The 26,849-nt window shown below is 45.6% G+C and overlaps 1 protein-coding gene across 1 annotated transcript in view; it reads left to right on the forward strand.

Annotated features, from left to right (window-relative positions):
- The first annotated feature begins 6,588 nt into the window (after positions 1 to 6,588).
- RERG (RAS like estrogen regulated growth inhibitor) overlaps positions 6,589 to 26,849 on the forward strand; it is a 36,458-nt gene continuing 16,197 nt past the window's right edge. The window contains exons 1-2 of the mRNA XM_066590713.1: positions 6,589 to 6,632; positions 17,311 to 17,443. Of these exons, the coding sequence (XP_066446810.1) occupies positions 17,383 to 17,443 (61 nt within the window). The 5' untranslated portion in view covers positions 6,589 to 6,632; positions 17,311 to 17,382. The remainder of the gene's footprint in view (positions 6,633 to 17,310; positions 17,444 to 26,849) is intronic.

The raw sequence follows: 26,849 nt of genomic DNA on the forward strand, positions 1-26,849 counted from the left end.
CAAGTAATAGGCAGTGCCCCCCCCCGTAATAGGCAGCCCCTTCCCCTGTAATAATTAGCCCCCCCCCAGTAATAAGCAGCCCCCCTAGTAATAAGCAGGTCCCCCCAGTAGTAAGCAGCCCCCCCAGTAGTAAGTAGCCCCCACTACCCCAGTAATAACCAGCCCCCCTCCCCCGTAATAAGCAGACCCCCCCTGTAATAGGCAGCCCCCCCAGTAATAGGCAGCCCCTTCCCCTGTAATAAGTAGCCCCCCCCCAGTGATAACTAGCCCCCCCAGTAATAAGCAGCCCCTTCCCCTGTAATAAGTCCCCCCCCCCCAGTATTAAGCAGCCCCCCTAGTAATAAGCAGGTCCCCCCGTAATAAGCAGCCCCCCCTAGTAATAAGCAGGTCCCCTGCAGTAATAAGCAGCCTCCCCCCAGTAGTAACCAGCCCCCTCCCCCAGTAATAGGCAGCCCCCCCTGTAATAGGCAGCCCCCCCCGTAATAACCAGCCCCCCCAGTAATAGGCAGCCCCTTCCCCTGTAATAAGTAGCCCCCACCCCCCAGTAATAACCAGCCCCCCCAGTAATAGGCAGCCCCTTCCCCTGTAATAACTAGCCCCCACCCCCCAGTAATAACCAGCCCCCCCCCCCCCCCCCCAGTAATAGGCAGCCCCTTCCCCTGTAATAAGTAGCCTCCACCCCCCCCCCCCCCCAGTAATAGGCAGCCCCCCCACCATAATATGCAGCCCCCCAGTAATAGGCAGCCCCCCAACCCATATACTTACCTCCTCCCTGCTGTCGCTCCCTCTCTGCTTGCCCGGACATCAGTGTGCAGCCCGGAACGCTTCCTCCCCGAGTCCTCTCCTGCGGAACTAATGAGCAGGGGACTCGGGGAGGGGAATCTGGCTGCACAGACGTAAGTGTGTGAGCCGGGAACAGCGCGATTACCAGCGGGGAGCTGCGGCGCCCCCACTGGTAATCGCTTCAGTGGTCAGCGGCGTCAGCATGCCGCGGGCCACATAACGCAAGGCAGCGGGCCGGATTCGGGCCGCGGGCCTTGTGTTTAGAGCAAAAGTTCCCGGCGGTGCCGCGGACCGGCGCTAACCACCCAACGGCCCGGCCCCGGTCCGCGGCCCGGTGGTTGGGGACCCCTGCTCTACGCTGTTCATAGAGCCTGGCCAACATGTGGAGCGTAGAGTTCCACCGTGTGGGCACGTCGCACAGCAGTCGGTGCACTGGCAGCTTAAAGCGATGTTGCAGGGTGCGCAGGGTGGCAGCGTCCGTGTGGGACTTGCGGAAATGTGCGCAGAGCCGGCGTGCCTTTACGAGCAGGTCTGACAAGCGTGGGTAGCTTTTCAGAAAGCGCTGAACCACCAAATTAAAGACGTGGGCCAGGCATGGCACGTGTGTGAGGCTGCCTAGCTGCAGAGCCGCCACCAGGTTACGGCCGTTGTCACACACGACCATGCCCGGTTGGAGGCTCAGCGGCGCAAGCCAGCGGTCGGTCTGCTGTGTCAGACCCTGCAGCAGTTCGTGGGCCGTGTGCCTCTTATCTCCTAAGCTGAGTAGTTTCAGCACGGCCTGCTGACGCTTGCCCACCGCTGTGCTGCCACACCGCGCGACACCGACTGCTGGCGACATGCTGCTGCTAACACATCTTGATTGCGAGACAGAGGTTGCGGAGGAGGAGGAGGAGGAGGAGGGTGCTTTAGTGGAGGAAGCATACACCTCCGCAGATACCACCACCGAGCTGTGGCCCGCAATTCTGGGGGTGGGTAGGACGTGAGCGGTCCCAGGCTCTGACTCTGTCCCAGCCTCCACTAAATTCACCCAATGTGCCGTCAGGGAGATGTAGTGGCCCTGCCCGCCTGTGCTTGTCCACGTGTCCGTAGTTAAGTGGACCTTGCCACTAACCGCATTGGTGAGGGCGCGTACAATGTTGCGGGAGACGTGGTCGTGCAGGGCTGGGACGGCACATCGGGAAAAGTAGTGGCGACTGGGAACTGAGTAGCGCGGGGCCGCCGCCTCCATGATACTTTTGAAGGACTCCGTTTCCACAACCCTATACGGCAGCATCTCAAGGCTGATGAATTTTGCTATGCGGACGGTTAACGTTTGAGCGTGCGGGTGCGTGGCGGCGTACTTGCGCTTGCGCTCCAACAGTTGCGCAAGCGACGGCTGGACGGTGCGCTGAACTACACTGGTGGATGGGGCCGAGGACAGCGGAGGTGAGGGTGTGGGTGCAGGCCATGAGGCGGTAGTGCCCGTGTCCTGAGAGGGGGGTTGGATCTCAGTGGCAGGTTGGGGCACAGGGGGAGAGGCAGGGGTGCAAACCGGAGGCGGTGAACGGCCTTCGTCCCACCTTGTGGGGTGCTTGGCCATCATATGTCTGCGCATGCTGGTGGTGGTGAGGCTGTAGGTGTTGGCTCCCCGGCTGAGCTTTGCGCGACAAAGGTTGCACACCACTGTTCGTAGGTCGTCAGGCGTCTCTGTGAAAAACTGCCAGACCTTAGAGCACCTCGGCCTCTGCAGGGTGGCATGGCGCGAGGGGGCGCTTTGGGAAACAGTTGGTGGATTATTCGGTCTGGCCCTGCCTCTACCCCTGGCCACCGCACTGCCTCTTGCAACCTGCCCTGCTGCTGCCCGTGCCTCCCCCTCTGAAGACCTGTCCTGTGTAGGCGTTGCACACCAGGTGGGGTCAGTCACCTCATCGTCCTGCTGCTCTTCCTCCGAATCCTCTGTGCACTGCTCCCTCGGACTTACTGCCCTTACTACTACCTCACTGCAAGACAACTGTGTCTCATCGTCATCGTCCTCCTCACCCACAGAAAGTTCTTGAGACAGTTGGCGGAAGTCCCCAGCCTCTTCCCCCGGACCCCGGGAACTTTCGAATGGTTGGGCATCAGTCACGATAAACTCCTCTGGTGGGAGAGGAACCACTGCTGCCCAATCTGAGCAGGGGCCCGAGAACAGTTCCTGGGAGTGTTCCCGCTCCTGAGCATGTGTCATTGTAGTGGAGTGAGGAGGCTGGGAGGAAGGAGGAGCAGCAGACAGAGGATTCGGATTTGCAGCAGTGGACGGCGCAGAACTGTGGCTGGACGATAGGTTGCTCGAAGCACTTTCTGCCATCCACGACAGGACCTGCTCACACTGCTCATTTTCTAATAACCGTCTCCCGCGTGGACCCATGAATTGTGCGATGACTGTCGGGACGCCAGAAACGTGCCTGTCTACTAATCGCGCAGCAGACGGCTGCGATACACCTAGAACAGGAGTTCGGCCTGTGCCCACACCCTGACTTGGCCCTCCGCGTCCTCGGCCGCGTCCACGTCCTCTAGGCCTACCCCTACCCCTCAGCATGCTGTATTACCAGTGATTTGATTTCACAGGCAGGAAATAAATTGGCGCAAGACTGCAGGCCAAATATAATTTTTTCCCTTTTTTGAAAACGAAACGCCCCACTGCCTCTAGTGAATGAATAATCTAAGTTTAATAACTGTGCTGTGGCCCTGCTAATGTGTCACAGAACTTGAGGGTAGCAGAGTTATTAACTCTGGCAGAGCAGGTATTTTTTTCCCAATTAAGGAAAGCAAATGGCGAAGCCAGCAGTAAACCGTAGCTGGGTGCGTCTGATTTTTTAACGTTGTACACGCAGCTCACACGTGTCCACAGCCCTTAGGACGGACAGAGGCAGGACAAATAGATTTCTTTTCCCTTTTTTTACATCAAAAGGACCCACTGCGTATATTCAATGAACATGAGAAGTTTTATAACTGTGCTGTGGCCCTGCTAATGTGTCACAGAACTTGAGGGTAGCAGAGTTATTAACTCTGGCAGAGCAGGTATTTTTTTCCCAATTAAGGAAAGCAAATGGCGAAGCCAGCAGTAAACCGTAGCTGGGTGCGTCTGATTTTTTAACGTTGTACACGCAGCTCACACGTGTCCACAGCCCTTAGGACGGACAGAGGCAGGACAAATAGATTTCTTTTCCCTTTTTTTACACCAAAAGGACCCACTGCGTATATTCAATGAACATGAGAAGTTTTATAACTGTGCGGACCCACTGCGTATATTCAATGAACATGAGAAGTTTTATAACTGTGCTGTGGCCCTGCTAATGTGTCACAGAACTTGAGGGTAGCAGAGTTATTAACTCTGGCAGAGCAGGTATTTTTTTCCCAATTAAGGAAAGCAAATGGCGAAGCCAGCAGTAAACCGTAGCTGGGTGCGTCTGATTTTTTGACGTTGTACACGCAGCTCACACGTGTCCACAGCCCTTAGGACGGACAGAGGCAGGACAAATAGATTTCTTTTCCCTTTTTTTACAACAAAAGGACCCACTGCGTATATTCAATGAACATGAGAAGTTTTATAACTGTGCTGTGGCCCTGCTAATGTGTCACAGAACTTGAGGGTAGCAGAGTTATTAACTCTGGCAGAGCAGGTATTTTTTTCCCAATTAAGGAAAGCAAATGGCGAAGCCAGCAGTAAACCGTAGCTGGGTGCGTCTGATTTTTTAACGTTGTACACGCAGCTCACACGTGTCCACAGCCCTTAGGACGGACAGAGGCAGGACAAATAGATTTCTTTTCCCTTTTTTTACAACAAAAGGACCCACTGCGTATATTCAATGAATAATAACTGTGTTGTGGCCCTGCCTACACAATTCTTTCCCTGTAGTATCAATGGAGGGTGCAATGCTCTGCAGAGGCGATTTTGAGAAGAAAAAAAAAATGCAGCACTGCTAACAGCAGCCTGGACAGTACTGCACACGGTTAAATATGGCCCTAGAAAGGACCGTTGAGGTTCTTGAAGGCTACACTCACTCCTAACACTCTCCCTGCCTATCCAACACTTCTGTCCCTAATGCCGGGTGCAACGCTCTGCAGAGGCGATTTTGAGAAAAAAAAAAAAAAAGGCACTGCTAACAGCAGCCAACACACAGGTATTACTGGCCCTAATAAGGACCTTTGGGGTTCTTGAAGCCTACACTAACTGCTATTTCTCTCCCTACAGCAGCTCCGGTACCAGCAGCACTGTCCCTCATCTAACTCACAAGGCATCTGAGGCGAGCGGCGGGAGGGGCCGACTTTTATATTCGGGTGACATCTGATCTCCCCAGCCACTCACTGCAGGGGGGTGGTATAGGGCTTGAACGTCACAGGGGGAAGTTGTAATGCCTTCCCTGTCTTTCAATTGGCCAGAAAAGCGCGCTAACGTCTCAGGGAAGGAAGTGAAAGTAACCCGAATACCGCATGGTGTTCGTTACGAATAACGAACATCCCGAACACCCTAATATTCGCACGAATATCAAGCTCGGACGAATACGTTCGCTCATCTCTACTTGTCAGTCATATACAAAGCCAAACATGAATGGAGGTGTGGAGCCTCCTATTGTTCTCTTGCGGCCGAGCCGTATAGCGGGGTGGCGGTCCTTTTTAAGACCGCACAGGTAGAATGCAGACGGGTTATCGAGCTAAAAATGGGGTGGTGCCTGATCTTGGATATTCTAATGGAAGGTCAAGAGTTGCATCTTATCAACATCTATGCCGAATCACAGAAAAATGGCCGTTACTTACTGACTGAGGAGTGCATATAGATGCATCCTCCTCTCACCATGCAGGTAGCTGACTACCAAATGGAGGAGCCAATAACACCTGTGCAGGACACCGATATAACAACCACTCACACTGCCTCTTGATAATGAGGGGGGTGGATGCTTGGTGCTCACTCCCACACATAGTGGATACAGGGTGCCAGACCATTCTGATATATGTAGTTCACCATGCAGACCAGCAACCTATTAATGACGCCATGATAATTCGGCGGGTTGCCCTGCATTTCCTTCAGTGAACCACATTGGTACTGCCACCCTGGGCTCCCCCTGGAGTCTTAAAGACACACTGCATGTGAATGATAGATAATAAATGCAAGGCATTGGTTAGATGTTGGCCAAGATACATGAGCCCACTAACCACTTCACGGTTCCTTGCGTTGTAGTCTGTTAGACGGTACGGGCTCCCTGAAATGGTCCAGATTAGGGATACTGGAGATCATCGAATCCTTCTACTCACATCTTTTGGATGGAAGGGAACTTAATTGGGACAAAATCTCGGCTTTCCTGGTGGAGACCATTCCTGAACTAGGAGTAGACCCTTCTCTTGAAGTTTTGACAGAAGCAATTACGGAAGAGGAAGTTGGACTGACAATCGATGGGCTTAGGTCCAAAACATTTTGCCCAAGGATAGACGATGAGGAATGAGGAGTCAATGAGGAAGTCTGCCATAATTATTTTGTCAAAGGGTAAAGATCGGCTCCATATTGGGAATTGGTGTCCCATAGCCTTACACGTTACGGAAAAAACACAGCAAATATAATTTTGGTATCTGAAAAAAAATAAATTAGCGGCTTAAAACCACCACAGGGTTAAAATCCCTAAAAACTGTCTGAACCTTTAGGCTAAAACTCCCCGTTCCTTAAGGGGTTAAGCCTTGCACTCCCTCTACAACTGTTCTAAAGGCTACAGGGGCTCCCTGTCTTCTACATGGTGACCACCAGGTGGCAGCAGACCTCCCTGTGACAGAGGCGGTACAGCCTCCCACTCATCAGCCTCCTTGCAGCAGCGATGACATCTGAAGGGCTGCAGGATGAGGTGAGAATGGTGACTGCTGTGCATGGAGGGATGGATGCAGTTCTGCATCGTGTATGTGTATACGCAGAGCTTCTAGTCATAGCCAAGTATGACCAGTACTGAATACACTGCAACTGCTGGGTATAGATGTGTACCAGGGGAGGAAAGAAAAAGTACCTGCTGTGCATATATGTGCAGGGTGTATATACAATGTATGTGTTGTGTATATGCGCACGGTGTATATACAGTATATGTGCACAGTGTATATACGATGTATGTGTTGTGTATATGTGCACGGTGTATATACAATGTATGTGTTGTGTATATGTGCACGGTGTATATATAATGTATGTGTTGTGTATATGTGCACGGTGTATATACAATGTATCTGTTGTGTATATGTGCACGGTGTATATATAATGTATGTGTTGTGTATATGTGCACAGTGTATATACGATGTATGTGTTGTGTATATGTGCACGGTGTATATATAATGTATGTGTTGTGTATATGTGCACAGTGTATATACAATGTATGTGTTCTGTATATGTGCACGGTGTATATACAATGTATGTGTTGTGTATATGTGCACGGTGTATATACGATGTATGTGTTGTGTATAAGCGCACGGTGTATATATAATGTATGTATTGTGTATATGTGCACAGTGTATATACAATGTATGTGTTCTGTATATGCGCACAGTGTATATACAGTATATGTGCACAGTGTATATATGATGTATGTGTTGTGTATATGTGCACAGTGTATATACGATGTATGTGTTGTGTATATGTGCACGGTGTATATACAATGTATGTGTTGTGTACATGTGCACGGTGTTTATATAATGTATGTGTTGCGTATATGTGCACGGTGTATATACAATGTATCTGTTGTGTATATGTGCACGGTGTATATATAATGTATTTGTTGTGTATATGTGCACAGTGTATATACGATGTATGTGTTGTGTATATGTGCACGGTGTATATACAATGTATCTGTTGTGTATATGTGCACGGTGTGTATATAATGTATGTGTTGTGTATATGTGCACGATGTATATATAATGTATGTGTTGTGTATATGTGCACGGTGTATATACAGTATATGTGCACGGTGTATATACAATGTAGCCGAGTATGACCAATACTGAATACACTGCAACTGCTGGGTATAGATGTGTACCAGGGGTGGAAAGAAAGTACCTGCTATGCATATATGTGCACGGTGTATATACAATGTATGTGTTGTGTATATGCGCACGGTGTATATACAGTATATGTGCACAGTGTATATACGATGTATGTGTTGTGTATATGTGCACGGTGTATATATAATGTATGTGTTGTGTATATGTGCACGGTGTATATATAATGTATGTGTTGTGTATATGTGCACGGTGTATATACAATGTATGTGTAGTGTATATGTGCAGGGTGTATATACAATGTATGTGTTGTGTATATGTGCACAGTGTATATACAATGTATGTGTTGTGTATATGTGCACGGTGTATATACAATGTATGTGTTGTGTATAAGCGCACGGTGTATATATAATGTATGTATTGTGTATATGCGCACAGTGTATATACAGTATATGTGCACAGTGTATATATGATGTATGTGTTGTGTATATGTGCACAGTGTATATACGATGTATGTGTTGTGTATATGTGCACGGTGTATATACAATGTATGTGTTGTGTATAAGCGCACAGTGTATATATAATGTATGTATTGTGTATATGCGCACAGTGTATATACAGTATATGTGCACAGTGTATATACGATGTATGTGTTGTGTATATGTGCACAGTGTATATACGATGTATGTGTTGTGTATATGTGCACGGTGTTTATATAATGTATGTGTTGCGTATATGTGCACGGTGTATATACAATGTATCTGTTGTGTATATGTGCACGGCGTATATATAATGTATGTGTTGTGTATATGTGCACAGTGTATATACGATGTATGTGTTGTGTATATGTGCACAGTGTATATATAATGTATGTGTTGTGTATATGTGCACGATGTATATATAATGTATGTGTTGTGTATATGTGCACGGTGTAAATACAGTATATGTGTTGTGTATATACAATGTATGTGTTGTGTACATATGCACGGTGTATACATAATGTAATTGTGTATATGTGCATGGTGTATATACAATGTATGTGTTGTGTATATGTGCACGGTGTATATATGATGTATGTGTTGTATATATGTGTTAAGTGAATGGAGAGGGACGGAGAGGGGGGGGGGAGTGAGGAGTGAAATCTCCTGCAGCCTCCCCGCTGCGAGCCAGTGATACTAGCTCCTGTGCAGCAGCATGAGAGCGTGTACATGCAGGGACGGGTGTCAGGAATCATTTTTCTGACAGTAGTCCCGTTTAAAAAGGGCTTAAGCCCTGAGTCTTCTAAACATACAGTTTTGTAAGTGTGTGACTTGATGAGGGCATCTTACCTTGAGGCCCTTTTACACGGAACGATTATCGTTAGTGGTTGTGTAAATGCATGCAGAGACTGAATGACTGGATGAGAGAACGCCCCCCCAGCCGCCCCGCCTCCCTGCTGGCCGATCCAGGGATACTCGCTCCTGTGTAAATGGGCCTTTATTCTGTTTGCATTTGTTTATTTGTGTTTTTTAGCAAGTCCCAGTAACTGTTTAGCTTCTTCATTGTGCGCATTGTCTTTTCTTCCTACGGGTTAGATATCTTGTGTTATATTGATAAACATTGTTACATTTAAAAAACACATCTAGCCTGCTTGTAGAGACTCGTTACTCCATCGGGGTCTAATAAATTGCATCTGCAGAACTTCCTGCGTCCATTCCCAACAGAAGAGGAACAGAAGTGCTACATATTAGAGCTATGTAAGGCCTCATATCCACTGGCAGGTTGGATTCCGCATGTGGGAGCAAACTTCCACTTGCCCGCGAAATCCACAGCTCATCTACAATGTCAATTGCGGGTGGGCTACGAATCGGACTGCTTCCATTGACTTCAATGGAAGCCGTCCATGCAGGAATCGCACTGAAATGGAGCATGCTATGATTTGATTTTTGCATGCAAAGATCCGCAAATCAAATCTGCATGCTTTAATTCAGCTGTGGATGCCCATGTTTCTCTATGGGCGGCTTGAACTGTGAATCATCCCTGCGGATGCCCCGCATGGATTCCGCAATTCAAATCCGCCCATGTACATTGGGCCTTAATCAAAACCTAAGCGAGCATGCCTCACGTTCTTCTAACTGTATTTTGTTCTACGTGTATTGTGCCATAAGTGTGTGTTTTGGAAGTCACTTAAATAATTACTGCTTATTTGAAATGTTTACACACACACACACACACACACACATATATATATATATATATATATATATATATATATATATATATATTTCTCTATCTAATTTATTAGTACGGTCCCCATTTAGAATGTGATCAACAGTACTATCCACTGTACATCTTGTGCCATGTATGAAGTCCTTGAACAGCCGGGAATATACTGCTATATGAGATGTGAACAGCTTGGAACACTGAGATCCATTGTCTAGAGAGCAAGTCTATTAAGTTGGCGGATGAGGGGGATGCCATCACAGGATTAGCACTCCTGCAGCACAACATTCCCTCTGACCACCAGGGGGATGTCTGCTGCAGTATGAAGGGGATTAATAGTGCAGGGCAGGCTAGACAGGTCCTGATAGTGGGAGACTTAATTATTAGGGAAACAGACAGGACAATCTGCCGCAAAGACCGGGATCGTCGAATGATGTGTTGTCTTCGTGGTGCTTGAGTTTGCCACATCACGGATCAGGTTGACAGATTACTGGGAGGGGCTGGTGAGGATCCAGCAGTCATGGTACACATTGGCACCAATGACAAAGTTAGAGGTAGGTGGAAGGTCCTTAAAAATGATTTCAGGGACCTATGATGTAAGCTTAGCACGAGGAACTCCAAAGTAGTGTCTTCTGAAATACTACCTCAACCACTTGCCACAACAGAAAGGCAGCAGGAGATTAGAGAGGTAAACAAATGGCTCAAGAGATGTAGGAAGGAGGGATTTGGGTTCCTGGAGAAGTGGGCTAACTTTGCTGTTGGCTACAGGTTCCACCCTAGGGATGGGCAACATCTCAATGGGGAGAAAACCAATAGGAGAAATCCAATCAATAATGCTAGAAGTTTGACCAATAAGGCGATGAACGCTAGAAGTCTGGCCAATAAAGTAGACGAACTGGAAGTAATAATGTCTGAGGAAAACTTTGACATAGTGGGAATAACAGAGACCTGGTTAAAGGAAGGTTGTGACTGGGTGGTGAATGTACCAAGTTACAGTCTGTTCAGAAGGGATCATAAAAAAAGGAAAGGGAGGGCTTTGTCTTTGTGTAAAATCCTGTTTTAAGCCCACTTTACAGGAAGATATATGGGAGAGAGATGAACATATGGGGTTTCTATGGGTAGAAATAGATGGAAAAAACAGTAATAAAATTCTCATAGGGGTTTTTCTAAAGGCCACCAAATATAACAAAAGCCCCTGAAAATCCATTACTATTGCTGAAGCAAAAGTCCAAAAATAGAAAATGTCCGGCAGCAAATCAGTGAAGCAAAAAATATTTATTCCTCCATAGACAAATAGAAAATGTTATCACAAAATGGCAAGGACAACGTTTCAGCTCCTATCCGGAGCTTTTCTCAAGCCTCAATGGATGTTATCGCTCACTGGTTTGCAGCCGGACATTTACTTTTTTTGGACTTTTGTCACATTGTGGGATTTGGATCCATCCCTTGGTCCGGCGGGCATATTTTTTATACTCCAGCCATTTGGTTTTACCATTGAGTGCTGACTATTACTGAAGCAAATAGAAGATGCAGAAAATCACAATGAGGTAATTATTATGGGGGACTTTAACTATCCGGCTATAAACTGAGAACCCAAAACTTGCAAATTATTAGAAAGGTTATAAGTTTTTGTCAATTACCTTACCCAACTAGTACAGGACCCAACTAGAGGGACTTAATATTAACCAACAGACCTGACAGAATAACAGGGGTGCAGGTTGGGGGCACCTGGGAAATAGTGACCATAATATAATAAATTTCAACTTGTCCTTGAAGATAGAGTTTTATACGGAAGCTACAAAAATACTAAACTTTAGGAAGGCAAAGTTCGGTCAGCTCAGAGATGCCCTTAACCTTATTGACTGAGATAATGTCCTCAAAAATAAGAATACAAACAATAAATGGGAGACAATTAAGAACATTCTAATTACTTACTGTGAGGGGTTCATACCTTATAGGAATAAAATGGTTAGTAAGAGGAGAAATCCAATGTGGCTCAATAAAGATGAAAAGGGGGCAATGAACAGAAAAAATAGTGTTTAAACTACTAAAACAAGTCAGCAAAGATGAAAGCACAGATGTATTGGCACGGAGAGTAAAGCTAACCCTAAACTGTTCTTTAGTTATATAAATAGTAAAAGTATTAATACTGAAAGTGTTGCCCTATTAATAAATAATGTAGGAAAAATTGTAGAGGGTGATGAGGAGAAAACAAATCTATTAAATAGATTTTTCTCCAGTGTATTCACAGAGGAAAATGAAATGTCAGATGAGATGCAAAGTGATAAAATAAACTCACCAATCTATCCCAGGAAGAAGTGCAGAACCATCTTAAAAAGATTGAGCCATCTTTTTTCTAAACTCAATAACCCAGATTTTGATAGCCTCTCTGGGTATAGTAGTCCACCCAAAAACAGGCAAATCACTAGGTCCCGATGGCATACACCCACGGGTTCTAAGGGAATTAGGTAATGTGATAGACAGACCCTTGTTTCTTATATCTAAAGACTCTAAAGTGACAGGGTTCCTCTGGATTGGTTCATCCCGATGTTGTACAGATATTCAAAAATCGGGTCACAAAATGAACCTGGAAACTACAGGCCGGTAAGTCTTACTTTGATTTTGGGTAAAATGGGTTTATGAGAAATCCCTCCTGTGAAAGCAACCTGATTAGCTTCTATGAGGAGGTGAGTTCTAGACAGGACCCGGGAGAGTCACTGGATCTTGTGTACCTGGACTTTTCCAAAGTGTTTGATACTGTGCCACATAAAAGGTTGGTATATAATATGAGAATGCTTGGTTTGAGTGAGAATGTGGGTAAGCAACTGGCTCAGTGATGGTAAGCAGAGGGTGTTAATAAATGGTACATACTCTGATTGGGTCACCATTACTAGTGCGGTATCACAGGTGGCAGTATTGGAGAGGCCACCATTACTAGTGAAGTACCACAGGAGGCAGTATTGGAGGGGTCCCCGTTAATAGTGGAGTACCACAGGAGGCAGTATTGGAGTTGTCACCAATACTAGTGGAGTACCGCAGGGGTCAGTGTTTGAGCGGTCACCATTAATAGTGAGGTACCACAGGGGTCAGTGTTGGAGGGGTCACTGTTACTAGTGGGGTACCACAGGGGGCAGTATTGGAGGGGTCATCATTACTAGTGGGGTATCACAGGAGTCAGTATTGAAGGGGTCACCGTTACTAATGGGGTACCACAGGGGGCAGTATTGGAGGGGTCACCATTACTAATGACGTATTACAGGGGTCAATATTGAAGGCTTCACCATTACTACCGGTAGTGAGTTACCACAGGGGTCAGTATTGGAGCGGTCACCGTTACTAGGGAAGTACCACAGGGGGCAGTATTGGAGAGGTCACTGTTGCTAGTGGGATACCATAGGAGGCAGTATTGGACCCCTGTTCTTATTAATGTATTAATGACCTGGTATAAGGATTGTACAGTAAAATATCAATATTTGCAGATGACACAAAACTATTTTAAGAAATTAACGAGGACACACAATGGTTGCAAGAGGATCTGGATAAGTTGGGATTTGGGCAGAAAAGCGGGTAAGGATAAATGTAAGGTTCTACACATGGAAGAGGAATACATATCACCATTACTCACTAAATTGGAAACCACTGGGCATAACTGACATGGAAGAGGACTTGGGGATTTTATAACTGTAAACTTAACCGGAACAAACAGCGTCAGGCAGCTGCTGCCAAGGCAAATAGGGTCATTTTCCCCATTTAAGGCAAAAAATTCCTGGCAATCTGAATAATCCCTGGATCACCGACCCTTCTGAGTTATCAGTGATATAACATGTAATATTCTAACGCTCAAGAAAGACATCCAGAACCCTCTTATACTTTTATATTGAATTCACCAGCACCGCACCCTCAGAAGAGAGTTCCATAGTCTCACTGCTCTTACAGTAAAGAACCCCTTTCTATGTTGGTGTAGAAACCTTCTTTCCTCTAGAGAGTGCCCCCTTGTTACAGTCACAGTCCTAGGTATAATAAATAATAGGAGAGATCTCTGTATTGACCCCTTGTATATCTATACATAGTTATTAGAGCACCACGTAGCTGTCTTTTTTCTAAACTAAATAACCCCAATTTTGATAGCCTCTCTGGGTAATTCTACTTCAACCATTCCATTTATTACTTTAGTTTTTGGCATTTTTACCCTCTTGTACTGAATGGACACAGGAAGTTCCACAGATGCAAATAACACTTTATTACTTTTATTTGTGTGTAAAAGGGCCTCTGGGAGCTGATTGCAGAGCCCAGCATGTAGTCTGAGCTCTGCACACAGCTCCTTTGCTCTCGTGTGGGCTTTTGGCAGAATACAATGTAATCTCCGACTCCCGTGCAGAACACACTGTGCGGTCCCTGTACCTTTTCTTCGGCTGAACAATGGATTTTAAGCTCACCTCAAAATCATCCTTCATCCGAAAAGTAAATGCAAAAGGAAAGATGCCCTCAGCAATTCCACTAATCCCAAGTCACACACATATGACACAGTTAGAGGACAGCCACGCGCACTCAATTAGGTTTTGAGTTATAGTGCTCTTATCTCTAGCATTTTTTCCTCAGATTGGAAAGTACGAGCTGTGCAATGTATGTGCTGTGTATATACAGGTGACAAGATGGAGTATGGGGGGCACAGGCTGAACAATATAGGGAGGCAAATTATATGTGCAAAGTTTGTGACCTTTCTCTAATTGATGGAAACTATTACTGCTGTAAGTTTAGGGAGAAGCTCTAGAGCGAGGGGGGGGAGCAGCGCTCTAGAACTGAGATCTTCAACCTTTTACACTCTGCGAGCCACATGCAGCTTTGAGTAATTTTACAGTCACAGTAAAATCAAAATAGAGGAGATCTAGATCAATGTGGAGAAGAAATCTGGAGTGTGTCGACACTCGCTGGACAGAATCTATGACCGCCTGCACACGACCAGGTCGGATTCCGGATACTAGATCATGCATTGGAATCCGACCCTGTGCCCGGACGGTGACCCCGCGTACCTTTCTTCTTTCTACTTTATTTGAACTGTGGATGGTCCGTTCGGCTCGCAGTACAGATTTTCCCACGCCGTAACTAGGCGATAGTAGAATCCGCGACCCTTATGCAGTGTTAATTGCAGAAGGGGCATGAGTTGGACAGCTTCCATTGACTTCAATGGCAGCTGTCCGTGCAGACAGCGCACAAAAATAGAGCTAGCTGCCTTTATTTTTTCCTGCCGTGAGTGAGCATGTGGAATCCAGAGGTGGACGCCCACCCCGGATTCCGCAATGGAAATATGCCATGTGCGGGCGGACTAACACTTATATCCTACCATCCACACTGGCTCTGTTTGGTGGATAGCATATTACTGCAATAATATAACCTTTCGGTGCCTCTGGTCGAAATTTAGGAATCGGCGCGCCACACACTAGTTGGGGGCCACTGCTCCAGAGCAGGCAAGGGTGGCTTAACAATTCTTCTCTTTGAGGTTGGTACAGTCTTTCATTCTCACAAGCTCTTTCCATGACTACAACACCTCTACTGGCCTACACTTCACTATTCATACCCTCCTTTCCAGAATGTGGAGGAGCCTCATGCCCGACTTTGTAGACTCCTCTGAGTCTGTGTACAGCGATAACATATGGCTCTTTCCAGATTCATAGAGTAACTTTCATGTTGATTGACCCAATGACCAGTGCATTGTAAAAGAGCAGTTTACAGGTTGTACTTTAGTTGTGTGAGTCCTTCTTGTAGGATGTGACTTTAAATTGGAAGTTGTTTTAACCCCTTAAGGACCAGGCTATTTTGTACCTTAAAGGGGTTGTCTCATGAAATCAAGTGGGGTCATACACTTCTGTATGGCCATATTAATGCACTTTGTAATATACATCGTGCATTAATTATGAGCCATACAGAAGTTATTTACTTACCTGCTCCGTTGCTAGCGTCCCCGTCGCCATGGATCCGTCTAAATTCGCTGTCTTCTGGCGTTTTTAGACGTGCTTGCGCAGTCCGGTCTTCTCCCGCTCGTGCCGGAGAGCTGGTCCTCGTAGCTCTGCCCCGTCACGTGTGCCGATTCCAGCCAATCAGGAGGCTGGAATCGGCAATGGACCGCACAGAGCCCACGGTGCACCATGGGAGAAGACCAGCGGTGCATCGTGGGTGAAGATCCCGGCGGCCATCTTGGTAAAGGAAGAAAGAAGTCGCCGCAGCGCGGGGATTCGGGTAAGCAATAAACTTTTTTTTTTTTTTTTTTAACCCATCCCTTGGGTTTGTCTCGCACCGAACGGGGGGCCTATTGAATTAAAAAAAAACCGTTTCGGCATGAGACAACCCCTTTAAGGACCAGAACTTTTTAGGGATTTTACCCATGTGGCGGTTTTACTGCCCTTTTTTGTTTCCTTTAGCCACCAAAATTATTTTTACTGCATTTTTTTTCCGTGACATCTAGGGCGGTTTTTTAAATATCTTTTTCACTGACTTTTTTTTACCATTTTTTTGTTTTATTGGGGGTAAAATGCTAAAAAAAAATATTTTTTTTAACATTTATAGTTATTTTTTTATTTAGTATATTAATGATAAAATAAAGTATGGGAATGGGTTCCTCTATTTGTTTAGGACGTTTTGATATATAGTATGTATGGTTATAGTTTACAGGGCGCATATGGCAACGTTTTTTTTTTTTGGCGACGGCTTTGTGTTATTTTCTTTCTTATCTTTATATTGTTGTTTAATTCTGTAATTTTGTTTTATTTGTTTATGTATTTATGTTTTTTACTATGTATGTCCCCCATGACATCATATAAGACTTCTGGGGGACATTCTTTTTTTTTTTTTCTTATTTGACACTTTCCTCTGCAGCTAGGGCATCCATAGGAGCCCCAGTTACAGGGGAAAACAACCCCTTCAGTGCCATTAGTCACTGGCAGAGCTGTCTAGGGTCTGGTTTGACCCTCCAGCTCTGCTGTAGCAGAGAATCCCGGCGGTTCACTTTCCAGTACACAGTGCTCATTGATCTCTGTGTATTAGGGAAAGGAAAGGCAGGAAGGGTTAAAACCCCTCCTGCCTTCTCCACCGGGTTATCAGCTGTTATTAACAGATGATAACCCATTCCTTCCTCTGATTGATTGCAGAGCTTTAAGCCCAGGACCAGACGCCGTATATTTACGGTGCCTGGTCCTTAATGGGTTAAAGGGGGAAGACAAAATGTGTGAGAATTCTGCCTCAAATTTCACACAAAAACTAGTGCGCTGTCTAGTAAATCTGCCCCACTGTGTAATAAATCTCCCTGGTGGCCCTCGCTTCATTATTAAGACGGTATTGTCTTCTGTGTAGACTTGAAGACTCTGCGGCACCGATGACAACTCTGCAGCTCTGAAGCTTGACAAGAAGATCCACATCAACAACATGGCAAAAAGCACGGAGGTGAAGATTGCTGTTTTTGGCCGAGCTGGAGTAGGCAAATCTGGTGCGTTTGCATGTTTTTGTACATGTGGGATGACATTCCCTTCATTGCACTTTTGTTATGTTAGGTTTTTGTATTTATTATGTCGTGGACTTTCTTAATTTACTTTGTGTTTTGCTAGATTTGGGGCTCTTTCACATGACTCCACATTTCTGTCTGCTTTTTGATATCAGTGATTCTTTTAGCCCTGTTTCCCTCCATAAAGCCCCATTTACACGCAACTATTATTGCTCGAAATTCGCTCAAACAATGTCTTTTGAGCGATAATCGTTGTGTGTAAAAGCTACCTTTGTTTGCTTTTCTTCCGAACGATGATTTTTAGTTGAGTTTAAAATCCATCATTCAGACGGAGAGTTGATAGCAGGGACTGCATGCTGTGTTCTCCACGGGGAGAGCTAATTACAGTGTATTCAGCTGCAGTTTCCTGGCAGAACAAAGGGACTGTATGCAGATAACAGACCACCTGCTATTTTCTGCATACAGCTCAGGGAGGCTCATTTACATGCAAATGAAGCTAATAAGCTGCTAATGGGCATTAGTGCCCATTAGCAGCTTATGCAAAAGGATCACTCAAACTGTCATTCTCCCTATCTTTTGAACGAATTTTGAGCGATTATCCTTGTGTGTAAAACCCCCTGGTATGTACAAAAGACGAGCAGACAGAACTGTATGGACACGTTTTCAGGCTTTGTTTTATTTATTATATCAGTAACACGGATAAAACTTGGGAGAGAAGTTTAATTGCAGTAAACGGTATACACGGTGCACAAGACAATACACACGCTGAGTATTGCTGCCAGCACACGTGAAATGGAGAGCACTCGGGTGGGAGGCTGTCGCACTTTTGAAGCATTAAGGTCACTATTCCTGGCTTGCAAATAGTATACATTTGAGTAGACAGGCCGCGACCCCCACGTGAAGGTCCAGAGTGCTCGTGAGAAATTCATCCTTTGTGCAAACCATTTAGCAAGACATAGGAGCTGGGAAGATTATCAGAAGCAGGAATGACGAGATCCACATCTACCTTGGTAAGAAATACGGAACCCAGAAGAAGAGAGAGTACGGGGAGGGCAGTGGTGTAGGAAGGGGGGTGCGGTACATGTGGGCCACCCTGGGTGCTATCACTGAGGGGGGTGCCCTTGCTACGTCACTGACTAGCAGCAGCTGCTCACTCCTCGGCAGCCGCCTGTTGAATGTCTGATCAGTCACCCTGGCAACATGCTGCAGTTTATTAGAAGTAGCCGTCATTGGGACATGTGAAAAATGTTGATTGGTGGAGGTTTGGGGGCTGAGCGCTTCTGCGGCTTCATTCTAGTGATTGTTGGGGTCTCAGTACCTAGACCTCCACCCATCAGAGTATGACCACAACACTCTCCCATAGACTTCCTAAAGACTATAGGTTCCTATGGTCCATGTTGGTATTGTAAATCATATCTCTGTGAATGCTGTGTACTGCAGCTCAGGCAGGATGGCCACGCCAATAGTCATGTACACAGTGGCGTAAGAAGCGGGGTGTAGCAGGTGCGGGATGCCCCGGGTGCTATAACTGATTGAGTAGGAGTGACAAAAAAAATTTCCGCACTGGGTACCGCCTGACCTTGCTATGCCACTGGGGGTCCCACGATTAAGAAATGCCACTTATTTTCTTGATTCACTCAACGACTGCCAAGATATATCAGATTCCAAGGAGAATAGGTAGTTCAAAAGTCACTGTAGGATAAGGCTACTTGCACATCAACGTATTTTCTGTCCAATGGAAAAATGGTCTGAAAATCAGATGGAAACACCAGCCATTCATTTGAATGTGTACAAGCACATGCACTTCTTTCACTTTGACTGATAGTCCGAGTAAATAATATTACAAGAATATTCCAAGTTTCGGATGAGAAGCGAGCATGTCAATGTCCGTTCTCCCACATATTGGACAGCACAAGAACGCCTGTATGCACGTACCCTAAGGGGGCATTCAGACGACCGTATATCGGCCAGGTTTTCACGCCCAGCCGATATACGGCGTCTCTTTCTGCAGGGGGAGGAGGCTGGAAGAGCCTGGAGCAGTGCCCTGAGCTCCCGTCCCCTCCCCGCCTCCTCTCCACCCCCTGCACTATTTTCAATGAGGAGAGCCGGGACGGGGGCGGAGCTAGTTCCTATAACTTAGCTCCGCCCCTGCCCCACCTCCTCTCATTGCAAATAGTGCAGAGGGGCGGAGAGGAGGCAGAGAGGGGGCAGGAGCTCAGAGCACTGCTCCCGACTCTTCCAGCCTCCTCCCCCTGCAGAGAGGGACGCCGTATATTGGCTGGGCGTGAAAACCCAGCCGATATACGGTCGTCTGAATGCGCCCTAACACTGCTAAAATCCTATCAAAACATTTCAAAATCCTTTTCTGCAATGATGGACAACTGGATGGATTAAAAAGTATATCATGGTGACCCGACCCTCGGTTTTGGCACCATTTGATCTCTAAAGAGTTATTACGGTTCCCTATTTGGAAAAGAAAACTCAGATGACAGAAAACTTGCAGCTTCTTTGTGTGCAGGAAACAAATTCATATACAGCAAACAAGCATAAATTGCTTTCAGAGCCAGCAGCAACAGAGCGCTCACGTGTGACACTTTAACCCTTTAATGACCGCCCTATTTGTGCCTTAGCGGCCAAACATTTTTCCATCATCACATTGAAAGAGCCATAACTCGCTGGGAGCTGTATGAGGCTTGTTTCTCATGGGGCGAGCTGTATTGTTTAATGGCTGCACTTTGGGTTCCATATAATGTCTTGGAGAACTTTTATGACATGTTTTAAGGGAAGATAGAAAAATCCCAGACATTCCACCATTGTTTTTGGCTTTTGTTTTCATGGCTATCGATATTTGCTAAAAATAACCTAATAATTTTTAATCTGATCAGCACGATTACTGCAACACTAAATTTATGGAGATTTAAAGGGGTTGTCTCGCGAAAGCAAGTGGGGTTCAACACTTCTGTATGGCCATATCAATGCACTTTGTAATATACATCGTGCATTAAATATGAGCCATACAGAAGTTATTTACTTACCTGCTCAGTTGCTGGCGTCGCCGTCTCCATGGCTCCGTCTAATCTCGGGGTCTTATTGCTTTTTTAGACGCGCTTGCGCAGAAGGGTCTTCTCCCTTCTGGTCGGCCCGGGCACGAGCGGCGTTCTGGCTCCACCCCCTTCTACGCGTCATCGCGAAGCTCCGCCCCGTCACGTGTGCCGATTCCAGCCAATCAGGAGGCTGGAATCGGCAATGGACCGCACAGAGCCCACGGTGCACCATGGGAGAAGACCCGCGGTGCATCATGGGTGAAGATCCCGGCAGCCATCTTGGAGAAGGAAGAAGTAGAAAGAAGGAAGAAGTCGCAGAGCAGGGATTCGGGTAAGTAATATATATTTTTTTATTTTAACACCTCCCTTGGGTTTGTCCTGCGACGAACGGGGTGCCTATGCAAAAAAAAAAAACGTTTTGGCGCGAGACAACCCCTTTAAATTTTTTTTTACTACTCTTGCACAATAAAAGCATGTTTTTAAATGAAGACGATTGAATCTACATCTCTGCATTCTACAACCCATAGTATTTTTTTTCTTGTAAAAGGAGTTCTGTGAGGTTTTTCTTGCAAGAAGAGTTGTAGTTTTTATTGGTACCATTTTGAGGTACCTGTGACTTTTGGATTGCTTTTTTTTAGGGAGGCGAACAAAAGAAAAATAGCAATTCTTGCATTGGTATTTTAAATCACTCTTAGAGCATTCACATGCAAGATAAATGACTGTATATTCAGTGTTTGGGTCGTTACGAACGAGGTAATACCTAATATGTGTTGCTTAAAAATAAAAAAATAAAAAAAATACATTTTGCGGTGTTTTACTAATTTTAAAGTTTTCTTTGTGAGGGAAAATGTGTATTTTGTAACTGGATATTCTTTTTATTAAACTTTATAACATTTTTTACACTATTCTTTAGCCCCTCAAGGGGACTTGAAGATGTGATTGTTCAATTGCTGCTAATAGTACACTGCATTACTTATGTAGTGCCTTCTACTATGCCTGGGACATCAGCTTATTATACTCTGCCAGAGATGGGGTCTAATAAGCAGAGTTACATGGAAGACACAGAAACCTTTGTCAGGTCTCTGGCTGCCATGGGAACCCATTGATAGCTTGCAATCGCATTTCGCTGTGCTGAAGGGTGACAAAAGAAGCCCCTTTTCTCTGTCATCTGCTTACATTCTGCAATTTCTACTGATTGCAGCAGGTAAGGGGTTAAACTGTCAGGATCTGAGTTGGAGCAGAGACTTATATAGAAGAGTGCGTGCTTAGGACTTTGCAGGCACCGTGTGAACCAAGAAGCAGGTGAGAATGAAAAATACCTCACCTGGCTCCCTGTCTACTGCCCTAACAACACCAGTTGACGGTGATTCAGGCAGGTGACAAGTTCCCTTTAAAGAGGCATCTCTAAGGCCTCATGTCCACGGGGAAAATCAGGCCCGCTACGAATTCTCCATGGAGAATCCTTAGCTGGTCCCTCCTGCCCCGCGGACATGAGCCCTGAAAATAAGAATAAACTTACCCGCAGGGGTCCGTGCAGATCTTCTCTTCTCCGCGGCCGGATCCTCTTTCTCCGGCCGGCGGATGTGCTCAGCATGTCGGCCGCGCGCATGCGCCGGGCACATCCGCCGGGCCGAAGAAAAAGAAGATAAAAAAAAAAGCAGGGCTAAACTGTCTCTTCCCGCCCGACTGCATTCTGGGCTCGGCGTATACTCGCCACACCTGGGCCGTTGGAACGGGCGCACAAATTGGAGATTTGTGCGCCCATTCACTTGATCTTCACTTGCTCTGTGGCCGTGATACAGCCGACGGAAAATTGCTACGCTTGTGAAAGAGCCCATTAGGGATGGGGATAAAACATGTTTCAGGTATATTACTGACAAAGGAAAAACTGTGGAATTACAAAATGAAGAATGGGAATAATAACTATATATTACTGCAGATAAGGCCTTCGCTGACTATTAAAGGGGTTTTGTCATTAAAAGAAAAATTATCTAAACTTACCTATTCCTTCCCTGTCTGTCTCCTTATCACATCTTCTCCTGGTTGAGCTTCTCCAGTGCCCCAGGTCAGCTCACTGCAGGCTGGGACCAGCTTGTTATGAGGGCTGGTTATCACAAACTCCTTCCTGCTGGGTCAGTGAAAGTCAGGTCCCTGTGCTGTAGCTTCACTGCCTAGGAAGGAATTGTAATCTATTTCAGAGACAGCTCGCATGAGCAATCTCTGAAGAAGATAGGCAGTCCTCCTGCTGGCCTGTGAGCTGTGACATAACTACATTGGCAGTCTGCCAACCTAATGTACATAACCTCACAGGAAGGAGAAGAATCAGGCAGCTGGAGGTGAAGTGAGCCCCTGGACTGCAGGAGACAGGAGAAGATAAGGGAGGTGAAGATCTGGTAAGTAGACTGATGGGGGAGGAATAGATAAGTAGAGCATTTTTCTTTTTTAGTGACAGAACCCCTTTAATGACTATATTACTGCAGATAAGGCCCTCACTGATCATTAATGATTATATAACTGTAGATAAGGCTGGACCATTTATTACTATATTACTGCAGATAAGGCCATGGCTGACCATTAATGACTATATTACTGCAGATAAGGCAATTGCTGATCATTAATGAATATATTACTGCAGATAAGGCCCTCACTGATCATTAATGATTATATAACTGTAGAAAAGGCTGGACCATTAATGACTATATTACTGCAGGTAAGGCCATAAATGATCATTAATAATTATATTACTGTAGATAAGGCGGTCGCTGACCATTTATGACTATATTACTGCAGATAAGGCCATGGCTGACCATTAATGACTATATTACTGTCGATAAGGCCTTTGATGACCATTAATGACTATATTTCTGCAAATAAGGCCATGGACAAGGGGTGGGGAGAGGGTGGGTGCTTAGCTACGCCCACATCCCGCCTCCTCCCATTGCACAGAACGAGCGGGGAGGAACGAGAGGCGAGCCTGCACAGGGGGGGGAGGAGAACAGAGAGAGGGAGTTTAGCAGCCACGCTGCTAAACTCCCTCCCACCTACGGCCGCTGCCATGGGCTCCCATAGGAGCCCATGCAGCGGCCAACGTGTTCCGGCTCAAAAGAGAGTTCCAGGACTATCTTTTGGGCCCAACGTAAAAACGTCCGGTGCTATATTGGCTTGGCCAGCTGTTTTTACGTCTAAGAAATACGCCCATGTGATCTGATGCATTGGAATCCAATACATCAGATCACAGCGCATATCGACCGGTCGTAAAAACGGCCAGCCGATTTGCGCTCATGTGAAAGAAGCCTAAGGCTGTAACTGACCATTAATGACTATACTATTGGAGATAAGGCCATCTCTGACCATTACTGACTATATTACTGAAGATACGGACGCTGCTGACCATTTGTATAGCTACTTTTGTTCGGTATTTTCACAAGGTGGTTTTCAGAATGATAATAAGTTTGGGCCTGTTAGTACTAGTTGTAAGGACTTTAATATAGTGTTTTTGGAGGCTGATGCTGTAGGTGCACTTGTGTGTTTAAAGTAGAATAACACGATGGATCCAGATGACTTCCATGCCATATTTCTCAAAGAACTCCAATCTGTGATTGCCGCACCTCTGATTTGTGTAGCAGTCCATTCTAACAGGTGATGTTCCTGATGACTGGAGAATGGGCAGTGTTGTTGTGCTGATCCATAAGAAGGGTAGTAGAGAAGAAGACAGGAACAACAGGCCAATTAGATTGACATCTATAGTAGTTAAACTAATGGAAATGTTGCTGAAGAAGAGAATATTTGACCACTTAAAAAACCAAAAACTGTTGGACCCTAAACAGTGGCAGATCATGTCACACTAATCTCATTGATTTCTTTGATTGATGAAGGTGGGGCTGTGGATATCACCTATCTGGATTTCAGTGAACCTTTTGATACAATTGCACATAAGGAGCTCATAGATAGGATATAGATGATTGGACTTAATTCATTTGATAGACCGGAGGATTTGCAATTGGTTAAAAGATGGATATCAGAGTGTTATTAACAGAGTGTTTTCTGACCAGGAACAAGTTACCAGTGGTGACCACAAGGGCCGTCCTGGGTCCTATTGTTTTTAATATGATGGTAAGTGACATAGAAGAAGGGATAATGGCTAAAGATTTGTGTATTTGCTGATGACACAACAGTGGGTAATAGGGTTGATGCTCCTGACGGAGTCTTGAACTTGGATCAAATTTGGCAACAACACGAAGCTAGGAGGGATAGTAAACACTAGAGAAGAGAGAGAGAGAGGATTCAAAAATATTTTGACAAGCTTGAACAGTGGGCAGCGACTAACAGAATGGTATTTAAGAAGGAGAAATGCAAAGTCCTACATCTGGCAAGAAAATAAAAAAAGCACATACAGAATGGTAGGAATTGGGCTAAGCAGCAGCACACGTGAAAAAGACTTGGGTATACTAATAAATCACTAACTGAACATGAGTCAACAGTGTGATGCTACAGCAAAAAAGGCAAACACAATTCTGGGATGTATTAAGAGAAGCATAGAGTCTAGATCACATGAGGTCATTATTCCCCACTACTCTTCCTTAGTCAGACCTCATCTGAAATACTGTGTGCAGTTCTGGGCACCCCACTTTAAAAAAGACATCGACAAACTGAATTAAGTTCAGAGAAGAGTTACCAAGATTGTGAGCAAATGATGTCCTATGAGGAACAATTAAAGGATCAGGGAATGTTTTTAGCTTGCAAAAGAGAAGGCTGACAGGAGACTTACTGGTAATAGCTGTCTACAAATATGTGAAGGGCTGTCACAGCGCAGAGGGATCAGCCATATTCGGATCTGCACAAGGAAAGACTAAAAGCAATGAGACGAAACTCAAAAGGAGGAGACACAGATTAGATATTGGACCATGAGGGTGATAAATGAGTGTAACAAGTTGCCACGGGAAGTGGGGAGTTCTCCTTCAATGGAAGTCTTCAGAGGCTGGACAGACATTTGTCTGGGATAATTTAGTGAATCCTGCACTGAACAGGGGGTTGGACCCGATGACCCTGAAGGTCCCTTTCAACTCTACTATTCCATGATTCTATGGATTCCTCCTTTGTATCTGGGGAACTGACCATCTCATGCTTTGGGAACTTGCGTCACATAAATTCCAGTGTTTTTAGATTGCTCCCATGTAAGTTCAGCTGATCAGCACACTGTCAATAACTCAGCAGGTTTCATGGTCTTGGCCTCTGGTCTGGCTCAGAGGACTACCTTTTGATGGGTTCATGGAGTCCATCCAGGAATGCACAGCAAAGAATTCTTTCAACCTCACCAGCTCATAACTGGAATCCCATGTTCTCCTTCCCCCCATGCCACACACATCCTTGTATAGTAGCACGCAACAGTCTCCCCTTTCTTTTGTGTGATATTGTCTAGTGTAAGGGGGTTCATATCCATCTGCACTTTGGCCCATGCATTTACGCACTGTAGAAAATCTATCCCTGACTGTTCAGTTTTCTGATCGCCCGAATGTTTTACATTAGCTCCTGCAGCTCCTCAAAATCCCTCTATGGCATACTGCAGTGCCATTTTACTGCTCATGGCGGTTCCGGTGAGTTGCAGGAATATCTCATTGCCAAAGGAGAAATAATTGTGTGTGAGGATGAATCTCATGAGTTGTAACGGCAATTCGGAGGCAACCCCATTGGCCTGAGGGTGCTCCTGGCAGGCGATCAGTCCATCTTTGTGTAGAATGTTTGAATTCCACATCCATGGTGGCCAGGATGGCGCCATCAGGGAAGGGACCTATTGTTGACAGTTTGTTCAGTAGGTCCATGGTGTCCTGCAAATAGCTGGTTGTATTTCTCACCAGTGGTTTGAGGACACCTTCTACCCATCCTGTGATTCCTTCAGTGAGGGTTCCCACACCTGAGATAATTGGCCACTGGGTTGCCAGCTATATGTAGTTTGGGAAGCATATAGAATGTTCCAACCCTGGGGTTCTCCGGTATCAAGTCCAGAAGTCTTGTGGAGCCCACAGACGGGCTTCTGATGGCTCTTCTCAATTCCCTCACATATTTCTGAGTCAGTTCTTGATCCAGTTTGGTGTAGTATCTGGTGTCCGTCAGCTGTCTGTCAGCTTCTTTTTAGTAGCCTGATGTGTTCATGAAGACTATAGCATGAGGACTATAACGTTTAGCTGTAATTGTACGAGATAGTTTGCACTATGAAGTCTGGAAGGAGCATCTTATACCCTCACTACTGGATTCTATTAAAGCTCCTCCAAACTGATGATGTTCTGTATAAACTGCAGACATCTCAGGGTTAATATTCTTACGAATGTTTTCACAACTCATAAATTGTG

The sequence above is a fragment of the Eleutherodactylus coqui genome, chromosome 2 (assembly GCF_035609145.1).
Source record: "Eleutherodactylus coqui strain aEleCoq1 chromosome 2, aEleCoq1.hap1, whole genome shotgun sequence".
In the NCBI taxonomy this organism is placed as follows: Eukaryota; Metazoa; Chordata; class Amphibia; order Anura; family Eleutherodactylidae; genus Eleutherodactylus; species Eleutherodactylus coqui.